Below are 12,952 nucleotides of genomic sequence, written 5' to 3' on the forward strand. Positions count from 1 at the left end.
ACCCTTTCATTACTTACTCGATCAAACCACCTCGCACCACATATTGTCCTCAAACATCTCATTTCCAACACATCCACCCTCCTCTGCACATCCCAATCTATAGCTCATGCCTCACAACCATATAACATTGTTGGAACAACTGTTCCCTCAAACATACCCATTTTTCCTCTCCAAGATAATGTTCTCACCTTTCACACATTCTTCAACACCCCCAGAACCTTTGCCCCCTCCCCAAGCCTGTGACTCACTTCCATTTCCATGGTTCTGTCTGCTTCTAAATCCACTCATGGATATCTAAAACACTTCACTTCCTCCAGTTTTTCTCCATTCAAACTTATCTCCCAATTGACTTGTCCCTCAACCCTACTGGACCTAATAACCTTGCTCTTATTCACATTTACTCTCAGCTTTCTTCTTTCACACACTTTACCAAACTCAGTCACCGACTTCTGCAGTTTCTCATCAGCGAACAACAGCTGGCTCACTTCTCAAGCCCTTTCATCCACAACAGACTGCAGACTTGCCCCTCTCTCCAGAACTCTTGCATTCACCTCTCTAACCACTCCATCCATAAACAAATTAAACAACCATGGAGACATCATGCACCCCTGCCACAAACCGACAGTCACTTTCCTCTCTTCCTACTTGTACACATGCCTTACATCCTCGATAAAAACTTTTCACTGCTTCTGGCAACTTACCTCCCACACCATATACTCTTAATACCTTCCACAGAGCATTTCTCTCCACCCTATCATATGCCTTCTCCAGATCCATAAATGCTACATACAGATCCATCTGTTTTTCTAAGTATTTCCCACATACATTCTTCAAAGCAAACAACTGCTCCACACATCCTCTACCACCCCTGAAACCACACTGCTCTTCTCGGGTCTGATGCTCTGTACATCCCTTGATCCTCTCAATCAATACCCTCCCATATGATTTCCCAGGAATACTCAACAAACTTATACCTCTGTAATTTGAGCACTCACCTTTATCCCCTTTGCCTTTGTACATTGGCACTATGCATGCATTCTGCCAATCCTCAGTCACTTCACCATGAACCATACATACATTGAATACCCTTACCAACCAGTCAACAACACAGTCTCCCCCTTATTTAATAAATTCCACAGCAATACCATCCAAAACTGCCACCTTGCTTGCTTTCATCTTCTGCAAAGCTTTCAATACCTCTTCTCTGTTTACCAAATCATTCTCATGTAATTTGAACACTCACCTTTATCCCCTTTGCATTTGTACATTGGCACTATGCATGCATTCTGCCAATCCTCAGTCACCACCATGAATCATACATACATTGAATATTCTCACCAACCAGTCAACAACACAATCTCCCCCTTATTTGATAAATTCCACAGCAATACCATCCAAAACTGCCACTTTGCTGGCTTTCATCTTCTGCAAAGCTTTCAATACCTCTTCTCTGTTTACCAAATCATTCTCCTTGACCCTCTCACTTCGGGCACCACCTCGACCAAAACACCCTATATCTGCCACTCTGTCACCAATCACATTCAACAAACCTTAGAAATATTCATTCCATCTCCCTCTCACTTCACCACTACTTGTTATTACCTCCCCATTTGTCCCCTTCACCGATGTTCCCATTTGTTCTCTTGTCTTATGCACTTTATTTGCCTCCTTCCAAAACATCTTTTTATTCTCCCTAAAACTTAATGGTACTCTCTAACCCCAACTCTCATTTGCCCTCTTTTTCACCTCTTACACCTTTCTCTTTACCTCTTGCCTCTTTCTTTTACACATCTCCCAGTGATTGGCACCATTTCCTGGAAAAAATCATCCAAAAGCCTCTCTCTTCTCCTTCACTAACAATCTTACTTCTTCATCCCACCACTCACTACCCTTTCTAATCTGCCCACCTCCCACCTTTCTCTTGCCACGGCATCTTTTGGGTAAGCCATCACTGCTTCCCTAAATGCATCCCATTCCAGCCCCCAATTCTCCTTATGTCATTTGCTCTCACCTTTTGCCATTCTGCACTCAGTCTCTCCTGGTACTTCCTCACACAAGTCTCCTTTGCAAGCTCACTTACTCTTATCACTCCCTTAACCCTAACATTCTCACTTCTTTTATGAAAACCTCTACATATCTTCACCTTTACCTCCACAAAATAATGATCAGACATCCCTCCAGTTGCCCCTCTCAGCACATTAACATTCAAAAGTCTCTCTTTCAAGCGCCTGTCAATTAACACGTAATCCAGTAACACTGTCTGTCCTTCTCTCCTACTTACTTATGTATACTTATGTATATCTCTTTTTTTAAACCAGGTATTCCCAATCACCGGTCATTTTTTGGCACACAAATCTACAAGCTCTTCACCATTTCCATTTACAACACTGAGCACCCCATGTACACCAATTTTACCCTCAGCTGCCACATTACTCACCTTTGCATTTAAATCACCCATCACTATAACCCGGTCTCGTGCATCAAAGCTGCTAACACAATCACTCAGCTGCTTCCAAAACACTTGCCTCTCATGATCTTTCTTTTCATGACCAGGTGCATAGGCACCAATAATCACCCATCTCTCTCCAACCACTCTCAGTTTTATGCATAGCAATGTAGAGTTTACTTTCTTACATTCTATCACATACTCCCACCACTCCTGTTTCAAGAGTAGTGCTACTCCTTCCTTTGCTCTTGTCCTCTCACCAACCCCTGACTTTACTCTCAAGACATTCCCAAATCACTCTTCCCTTTTACCCTTGAGCTTCGTTTCACTCAGAGCCAAAATATCCAGATTCCTTTCCTCAAACATACTACCTATCTCTCTTTTTTCTCATCTTGGTTACATCCACACACATTTAGACACCCCAATCTGAGCCTTCGAGGAGGATGTGCACTCACTGCATGACTCCTTCTGTTTCCCCTTTTAGAAAGTTAAAATTCAAGGAGGGGAGGGTTTCTAGCCTCCTGCTCCCGTCCCCTTTAGTAGCCTTCTACGACACACTGGGAATGCATGGGAAGTGTTCTTTCTCCCCTATCCCCAGGGATAAATATTTTTATTTATTTATTTATTTATTTATTATACTTTGTCGCTGTCTCCCGCGTTTGCGAGGTAGCGCAAGGAAACAGACGAAAGAAATGGCCCAACCCCCCCCCCATACACATGTATATACATACGTCCACACACGCAAATGTACATACCTACACAGGTTTCCATGGTTTACCCCAGACGCTTCACATGCCTTGATTCAATCCACTGACAGCACGTCAACCCCGGTATACCACATCGCTCCAATTCACTCTATTCCTTGCCCTCCTTTCACCCTCCTGCATGTTCAGGCCCCGATCACACAAAATCTTTTTCACTCCATCTTTCCACCTCCAATTTGGTCTCCCTCTTCTCCTCGTTCCCTCCACCTCCGACACATATATCCTCTTGGTCAATCTTTCCTCACTCATTCTCTCCATGTGCCCAAACCACTTCAAAACACCCTTGCCCAAACCACTTCAAAACACCCTCTTCTGCTCTCTCAACCACGCTCTTTTTATTTCCACACATCTCTCTTACCCTTACGTTACTCACTCGATCAAACCACCTCACACCACACATTGTCCTCAAACATCTCATTTCCAGCACATCCATCCTCCTGTGCACAACTCTATCCATAGCCCACGCCTCGCAACCATACAACATTGTTGGAACCACTATTCCTTCAAACATACCCATTTTTGCTTTCCGAGATAATGTTCTCGACTTCCACACATTCTTCAAGGCCCCCAGAATTTTCGCCCCCTCCCACACCCTATGATCCACTTCCGCTTCCATGGTTCCATCCGCTGCCAGATCCACTCCCAGATATCTAAAACACTTCACTTCCTCCAGTTTTTCTCCATTCAAACTCACCTCCCAATTGACTTGACCCTCAACCCTACTGTACCTAATAACCTTGCTCTTATTCACATTTACTCTTAACTTTCTTCTTCCACACACTTTACCAAACTCAGTCACCAGCTTCTGCAGTTTCTCACATGAATCAGCCACCAGCGCTGTATCATCAGCGAACAACAACTGACTCACTTCCCAAGCTCTCTCATCCCCAACAGACTTCATACTTGCCCCTCTTTCCAAAACTCTTGCATTTACCTCCCTAACAACCCCATCCATAAACAAATTAAACAACCATGGAGACATCACACACCCCTGCCGCAAACCTACATTCACTGAGAACCAATCACTTTCCTCTCTTCCTACACGTACACATGCCTTACATCCTCGATAAAAACTTTTCACTGCTTCTAACAACTTTCCTCCCACACCATATATTCTTAATACCTTCCACAGAGCATCTCTATCAACTCTATCATATATAGAAAAAATAAAGTTACCTCTTGTATCCTCTTCCTTCCATCTTCCATACCCATGCATGTAACAACTGCTGCCTCCCCTTCTCCCACATTCATCAGTTCTTTAAAATACTCTTTCCATTTTCCTTTCACTTTCTCCTTTTTCACCTCCTTCCAGGAAATGTAAATGCTTTTATTCACATGTATGTACCTGCTTTTCCTCATATTTGATTTAAGATTACTTGATTTAATATTTACATGCTGGTACAACTTCCCCAAATATCTCGTATTCCTCACCCACTACTCTTGCTTCATTTAATTTCATCTTTTGCCGTCTTACACCCAATCTTTCTTGGTTATTTCTTCATGCCTGTCTCTTTTCCAAACTCACTTTCACCATCCTTTACTTACTCATATAATTTCTTCTTTTTCAAAAATCTCAAACCATCACCCTTGCCTCCACCAGGTAATGATCAGACACTCATCAACAGCCCTCAGCACATTCATATCCACATTGCACACCTATCATTTAGTATATAATTCAGTAATGCCCTCATATTGTCTTTCTTCCTTACCCATGTATAATTATGTATGTCCCTCTTTTTCAGCCAAGTATTCCCCTGTCACCAGTTCTTTTTCAGTGCACAACTTCACAAACTGTTCACCATTCATATTTATGATACTGGGTACCCATTGTCTCTTATTTATACCATCGACTGCAACATTATTCATTTTCACATTCAACAAATTTAAATCCTCATCATTAGTACTCAGTTTCTTGCATCAATACACTTGACACCCTTAGTAGAATGCTAGGAATAAACAGAAGAATTGAAAGTTCTCTGTAGGGAGGAGGTTAGTGCATTTAATGTGGGAAAGCCTAACTTGGTAGAGTATTAGATGAGAACATTGGGTCTTTTTTTTGATAGATGTAAACTACTCAGGAGAGCAAATTATGGTCAAGCTAAGGATGGAACTAGGAGAATGGGGGAGGGGGAGGGGATATCTGTAGGAGGTGGGTCAGTGCGGGAGGAATCTGAGTGTGAAAGGGATCTGACTATGGCTGGAAGCCATAACCCTCAGGCTCACATAACCCATACAGCCTAGTTGGTTTGGAACACTTTGCATCCCATGCTGTTTCAGACGGTAGTTGGTTAAATGTTGAAGATTCTTAGGCTCCATATATTCAAGTTGTTCTCTTTTTTCATGCATATGGCTCTTTTGGATTTCAGAGTTAGTATTTCATGAAGATTCCATCCCTGTTGTGCCATTAGGACGTTGTTTCCAGATGTAGTTTGGGAACAATATCTGTAAGGATTTTCCAGGTGTAGGTGATGATATATCTTTCCTGTCTGCATTTCAGGGGGTATAGCCTCAGTGTTTTAAGTCTTTCCTTGTAATGTATTTCCCTTACCACACAAAGGTGGGCTGTGAAAGATCTCTGGACATTTTCTAAATCCTCAGTTTGCTTTGTAAGGTGATGTTGGAATTCAACAATGCTCTGGGTTGTTTACAAGGTTGTTCTAGTGTGGCCTTGGGATTGCCATTGTCAGGGCTGAAGAACCCTTGTGTACCACTAGGACTTTTAGGGTGGTATTCTTGGTATGTTTGGCCTTTTGAATGAAAGTTTTCTCTAACCCTCCCCTTCTTTGGTAGCTCACAGGACAGAACAGCTCTGGAGAGAAATTAGTGTTCAAATATGAAAAGCTCTCTCTCTCTAGGGTGGTCTCTTGTGAGCATTTTTCTGAATGTTGTTATGCACTCTGGATAACGCTATCTTAGAGTTATGGGATTGAATTAAACACCAGTTTTAAGACTTCATATGATACAAGAAATGAAGAGTACAAGATAAGAAAAGCTCCTTACTTGGGTACAATATTTATGTTAACACTTAACTTTCAACATTCCACGTTCCAGGTAAGATTTCAAACCAGGAGATCTCTTTCCTTTATGACAATTTGGCTCTAGAAACATGATATGACATACACTTATTTGTCAGGTAATACTTTGACAAGTTATAATACGTTGTTACACTCAAACCAGACATGACACAGTGCCATATCACTCAGTGATCAAAGTGGCTTGTAATAGCTATAGTGGTTAAGGGTTGAGACAAAGAAAACCTACATTACCTGCCAGGCACATGATGGCTGAAGGAATCATGGCCAAGCAGTTGTCAGGGGCTTTTATTGGAGGAGCAGCCAGCTGGGAGTGGTCAGCCCCTCCCTGACCTGCCAACCTCGACTATGATAGGCAGGAATGACCAACAATTACTCTTGATTGGTCAAAACACTGATTGTCATGCCCTCATCCTAAATGTGATTGGCTGGAGGCCTAAGGTCCAGCCTTCATACTGTTTAAGGCCAAGCCCTGCATCTCTGATGATGCACTGAGAAGGAGGGGCTGACCTTTCCCAGGCATGACCTCATGGTTGATTCCAGGTCGCTTGCCAACACAAGTGGAGAAATGATTAGTGGGCCAGTGTGACATGCACGGCCTTAATTTCCTTTCAACATGGAGGTGTGAAATCCCAGGTGGCATGGGAGAGGCCGAGGAATCCTTTGAGACCCCCAGGTCACCACGTGGCTTACCTATAACATACAACTTTCTGCAACATAGACACAGTGAACACACAGGTTTGTAACACCCCCGCCTTAAAAGGAGAAAATTCCTGGAAGAAGAATTTTCTTAAGAGTGGGATAAACAGTCTGCTAGTACACTGTGTGCGCCAACAATGATATGAACCTCTAAATTGTTCTTTTGACGGAAGAAGGCCCACCTAATTAAGTTCTGACTCCTATCCTGGAACTTGTTAACATTTTTAAGGGGGATGGTAGTCAGTACACCCACTAGGATGATTGCCTAAAGGGCACAACTATACAGGTGTTATAATGCAAATAACAAAGATAAGAGTTTCTTCTCGGTGTTGGGACAGTGTTTGGGCTTAGCCTTCTTACCAAGGTTAACAGGGTGATCAACCCTCTCTCCATCTTCCTGCAAGAGGACAGCACCAGCACCTACATCACTGGCATCTACAGCTAACCAGTTTGGAGCCCACAAAATAGAACAATTAAAAAGTCTTGCTCTTAACTGATGAGAGGCTGTCTTACACTGCTCTTTCCCATTATATCAGACATCATTTTTCAATAGATTTATGAGAGGGGCTGTAATTGTGGAAAAGTTAATGATGAACATCCTGTAGTATCCATCCATACCCAGGAAACACTTCAGTTCTCTTGTAGATTGGTGGGCACATGTAGGGACTAAAACGTGGGCCCTTCTGTTGGTGAAGAAGGGGACTAGCAGTCCTCGTTACCTTGCTGATTTGGTGGTAGTTGATGCAGAACTGATAGTTCCTGTCAGGCTTAGGTACAAGGGTTATGAGCGAGCTCTGCACTGACTGACACAGCTCCATCAGATCGTGCTCCAGCATGTAGTCCAGCTCCTCCTGGAGAATGGTAGCTCGCTGTGGACTTACCCAGTAAGGATCCTGTGCAATAGACTAGGGCATTCCCCACGTCGATGTCAGAGTTCGTCAGAGAGACTCGTCTAGGTGAGTTTTGACAGCCCTCTGGATGCATCGACAGGAGGGCAGACCTCTCCACCCATCGCTTCTCAGTCAGATGTGAAAACCTCTCCTCCTCCTCCTCCTCCTCCCTGTCCCTGCCTCCGCTATGTCCCCAGGGCACCTGCAGCTAGATCATCCTCTTTGCAAGCCAGAACATTCTGCGTGAAAGGGGTAGAATCATGATTAACATGTTGTTTAAGCACCAGTTGGGGTAATAGAGGCAGCCCATTGTCGCCCGTCTCAAAGTTCTTGAATTGAGACCATCTGTCATGCCTTCTTGTCATTTGATCCCGTGCTTTCTTGAATGGGTCCGAGACAAATCATCAACCTCACCCACTGATTCTTGTTCGGGCTTGAAACCAGCACAGGAGGTATCACATTGCTTCTCACTAGTTTCATCCTCAGAGGGTGTACTAAGTCTCTCTGCCTCAACATAGGCTACACCAGCAAAAGTGGGTATCACACAATCTCCCTTCACTCTCTTCATTTTCAGAAATTGTCCTCAGTTCCTCTGTCTCAACAGAGTCCAGACCAGAACAGAGGGTATCACACAGCTTCCTATCACTGGTCTCATTCTCAGAGAGTATCCTCAGTCTTTCCGTCTCAGCGGAGTCTACACCAGCAAAGAGGGTATCACAAGCTTCCTCTCAATGGTCTCACTCTCCAGGAGTGTTCTCAGTTCCTCTGTCTCAACGGAGTCTATTCCAGCATAGAGGGTATCACACAGCTTCCTCTCGCTGGTATCATTCTCAGGGAGTGTCCTCAATTCCTCCATCTCATTGGAGTCTACACCAATGGAGAGGGTATCACACAGCTTCCTCTCACTGGTATCACTTTCAGAGAGTAGTTTCAGTCTCTTCGCCTCAATGGCTATGTCCTCAGGCACCCAGCCTGCCGTGCTAGCTGCCATGGATCTGGCATCCACGTACTCACTGATTATCCCTGGTACCTCTTCCTCATGTTGCACTGTCCCCATGGAATCCACCAGTCCCATAGGCAACACAGGCAGATTAATTTTTCCTCCTGCTAGGTCATTGCCTAACACAAAGTCCACTCCTGAGACAGGCAACCTATCCACAATCCCTACGAGAGCATGGCCCATGAAGAGATCTGTTTCCACACACATACATCAATTAGTGGAGCTTCCTTGAGCCTCCACAGCCTGTCTAACAAGACTAGGTCATTAAACTCTCCTCTCAGCACCAAGCCATCCAACATCAGGGACTGCAGTGCACCAGAATCCCGTAATAGTCACTTTTCTTCGTACCTCACATCTGTTTACATAGCCCTTAAACAGGAATGTGTTGTAGTCCTCTGAAACGGATCCTCAGGGATAGCCTCTCTTACATTACTAGGTGGCCCTGAAGTTGAGAAGAGACTCACCAGCCTACCCTTGGTAGAGTCTCTGGATTCCTTCACCCCAGCCCAGCACTCCCTCACCTGGTGCCCAACCTTGCCACAATTATAACAAGCCTTAACCTTCTTGGGGTTGTTTCTCTGACTCCTAGGAGCCTCCGGCATGGGAGAATTTTCAGGCAGGGTTACATTATTACTGGTTCTTCCATTGCCATCAAAACCCTTCAAAAGTTTCCCCATACCAAGTTTGCAAGTCAGCATGTACTGATTCGCTACTACCCCAGCCTTGTCAACAGACTTCACTTCTCAATCAATTAAATGATTAAGCACTTCAGGAGGTACACTATTCTTGCATTATTCAAGTATTATTAATTCTCTAAGTTCCTCACACTCACAAACGTTTTTGGAGCGAAGCCACTGTGTGCATAAATTGCCGTCTTACTCTTAGCTCTAACCTTATGTTTGTAAGCTTCTGGAGAAAACTCATAAGCTTTCAGCACAACATCCTTCACAACATCATTATTAGTCACTGGTTTTTAGGCAAGTCAGCATATGCAGTCTGAGCCTTACCTACAACAAGGAAAGGGTGTAGCAAAATCAACTAAGGCAAACTTAGGTAAAGAGAGCTGATTGGCAACATTTTCAAATATATGGAAAAATTTAGTTACGTCATTTTCACAAAATTTGGCACAAAACTCGTGTGTCTCATGAAATCAGATACTGGTACTGACTGTGATGCGCCCTGTCATAATTTATCCTGTTCCAGTGCTAGCTTCCATTCGCACCTGTGCATTGATTCTAGCTAGTTCATTCTGTCCCTTAGCTTAGCTTGTTCACTCCTCACTTTTTCTATATGCACCTGTGCATTAATCTTAGCTAGTTCAGTCTGTTCCTTCTGTATCTGTAGTTGAAACTGCAAGCACTTGGGATGGACATTAATATCGCTGAGGAAAGAGACTCCATTCAGGCAAGAAAAATCTGGGACAAGGTTGCCAATGAATTTGTTATGCACTCTAGATAACGCTAACTTAGAGTTATGAGATTAAATTAAACACCTGTATTAAAACTATATATAATACAAGAAATAAAGAGTACAAGATAACAAATGCATATTAATTGTGTACAAATATTTTTGTTAACACTTAAAATTTAACATTCCACATTCCAGGTAAGATTTCAAATCAGGAGATCTCTTTCCTATATGACAATTTGACTATAGAAATATGATATGAGATATACTTATTTGTTGGGCAATTCTGTGACAAGTTATAATACATTGTTACACTGAGACCTGACACTAGGGCAGCACCGCATCACTCTGTGATCTTAGTGGTTGGAGTGGCTTGTAATGGCCGCAGTGGCTAAGGGTTGAGACAAGGAAAACCTACATTACCTGCCGGGCATGTTATGGCTGAAGGAATCACAGCCACGCTTTTATTGGAGGGGCAGCCAGCCCCTCACTGACCTGCCAGCCTCAACTACGATAGGGAGGAATGACCAACAATTACTTTTGATTGGTCAGAAGACTGATTGTCACACCCTTATCCTGACTGTGGCTGGAGGCCTAAGGTCTGGCCCTCATACTGTTTAAGGCCCAGCCCTGCATCTCTGACAATGCAACAAGGAGGAGGGGGCGACCTTTCCTAGGCATGACCTAGTGGCTAACCCCGGGTCACTTGACAACGCAACCAGAGGAATAATTAGTGGGCCGGTGCAATGTGCACGACTTTAATTGCCATTTGGCGTGGGAGTGGCCGAGGAATCCGTTGAGACCCCCAGGTCACAACATGGCTTACCTATAACATACAGCTTTCTACACCATAGACACAATGAACACGCAGGTTCATAACAATGTGTTTCTTGCTTTTATCTTTTCTTTAGAAATTTTTCTCTAGCCAATGGCAATCACCAAGAATAATGGGGTGCATCTCAGCACATGACCTAGGAATGATGAATCCATCATTGATTTGTGGTTGTTGATTGGTGAGAGGGCAGACCCATTTCAAGATATGTCATTAACTACCTAGCAGGTGAATAACAAAGATAGTGGGTTACAGGGTTTCTAACTTCCAGAGGTCTAAGATATCTCTCATGTCTAACAGGACACTTCCCCTGAGAGTAAGAGCTTTTCATGCTTCAAAACATATATTCTTCAGAGTTTGTAGACTTTTTATAAAGTTACAGTGATCTTTTAAAGAAAAGTTACTCTCTTCCTCTCATCCATTTGATTCAGAGATAAATAAAAGTTTCCTTTCTCAAGAGATTTGCATTGTTTATTTAATTTTTGTGTTTGAGATGATATTGGACTGACTCATCTGTTCCTGATGTAATTTGAATTATTACTCTAGGAATATCTGTTGAGTTTCTATTTTCATACTTATTTATAATTTCTAGGGGCCACCAGCAGTATGGATTCTGTCAAGCAGGTACCAGTGGTTTGCTGCTTGATGACGAGGCAGTACTTGGGGTGCCTGGACCTTACACATGGAGAGGGACAGTTCACACCTCCAATATTTCAGATGACTTTTTACTCAAGGACAAGACACAGTATTTTGGTCCAGTTACTGAAAATAATTCTCCTGTGGACAAATACAGTTATTTAGGTGAGCACTTGTTTCATTTGATAATACAGTTATCTTTAATCAGACTGAACATTGCCAGATTTAGAGAACTCATCCATGTAAAAAGAAATTTGTGTATCACAAGAGATGCATGTGGCAAATGTAAGGTGGGAGGTGTGCAGGTGAGAAAGGGTGATGATTGGTGGGATGACAGAGTAAAGTTGTCCGTGAAAGAGAAGAGAGAGGTGTATGGGAGGTACCTACAGGAAAGGAGCACAAACGGATTGGGAGAGAGAAAGAGGAGATCAAGAGGAAGGTGGGGGGGGGTGAAACAGTAGGCAAATGAGGGTTTAGGTGAGTGTATATCAATAAACCTCAAGGAGAGTAAGATGATGTTTTGGAAGAAGGGTAGTAGTGTGAGAAAAACAAAAGAGCAAATGGGAACATCAGTGAATGTTTTGGAAGGAGGGTAGTAGTGTGAGAAAAACAAACGAACAAATGGGAACATCAATGAAGGGGGTGATGAGGTGATGAGATGTAGTATGTTTAATGATTGGGTGGGAGATGTAGGGTGTTTAGGTTGGGAAGGTATGTGAAGAGATAGAGTTATGGAAAGTGGTTTGGCGAAGAGAGTAGAGGTGGTTAAAACCATGCATAACATGAAAGGGTGACTATGTTGTTGATTGGTTGATAAGGATTTTCAGTGTCTGTATGGATCATGGTGAGATGCATAAGGATCGGCAGAATGCATGTAGAGTGCCACTGTATAAAGGCAAGGGGTACAAAGGTGAGTGTTCAAGCTACAGAGATATATATTTGTTGAATATACTGAGTAAGTTGTATGGGAGAGTGGTGATTGAGAGGGTGAAAGCATGTACATAGCTTCAGATTTAGGAAGATCAGAGTGGCTTCAGAAGGATAGAGGATGTGTGGATCACTTGTTTGCTTTAAAGAGGTATATGCGAAATACTTAGAGAAACAGTAGGATTTATAGATCTGTAGAAAGCATATGACAGGGTTGATAGAGATACTTATAGCAGCTTTCCTCCTACACCATATATTCTTAAGACATTTCACAAAGCATCTCTATCAACCCTGTCATATTCTTTCACCTGATCTATAA

At 43.0% G+C, this 12,952-nt stretch overlaps 1 protein-coding gene across 2 annotated transcripts in view; it reads left to right on the forward strand.

Moving 5' to 3' along the window:
• The window catches only part of LOC139745831 (integrin alpha-PS1-like), a 734,318-nt gene that overhangs the window by 578,971 nt on the left and 142,395 nt on the right, over positions 1 to 12,952 (forward strand). For both annotated transcript variants that reach the window (XM_071656425.1, XM_071656426.1), the window contains one exon: positions 11,663 to 11,871. In XM_071656425.1, the coding sequence (XP_071512526.1) occupies positions 11,663 to 11,871 (209 nt within the window). The remainder of the gene's footprint in view (positions 1 to 11,662; positions 11,872 to 12,952) is intronic.

Source organism: Panulirus ornatus, chromosome 63 (genome assembly GCF_036320965.1).
Source record: "Panulirus ornatus isolate Po-2019 chromosome 63, ASM3632096v1, whole genome shotgun sequence".
Classification (NCBI taxonomy): domain Eukaryota; kingdom Metazoa; phylum Arthropoda; class Malacostraca; order Decapoda; family Palinuridae; genus Panulirus; species Panulirus ornatus.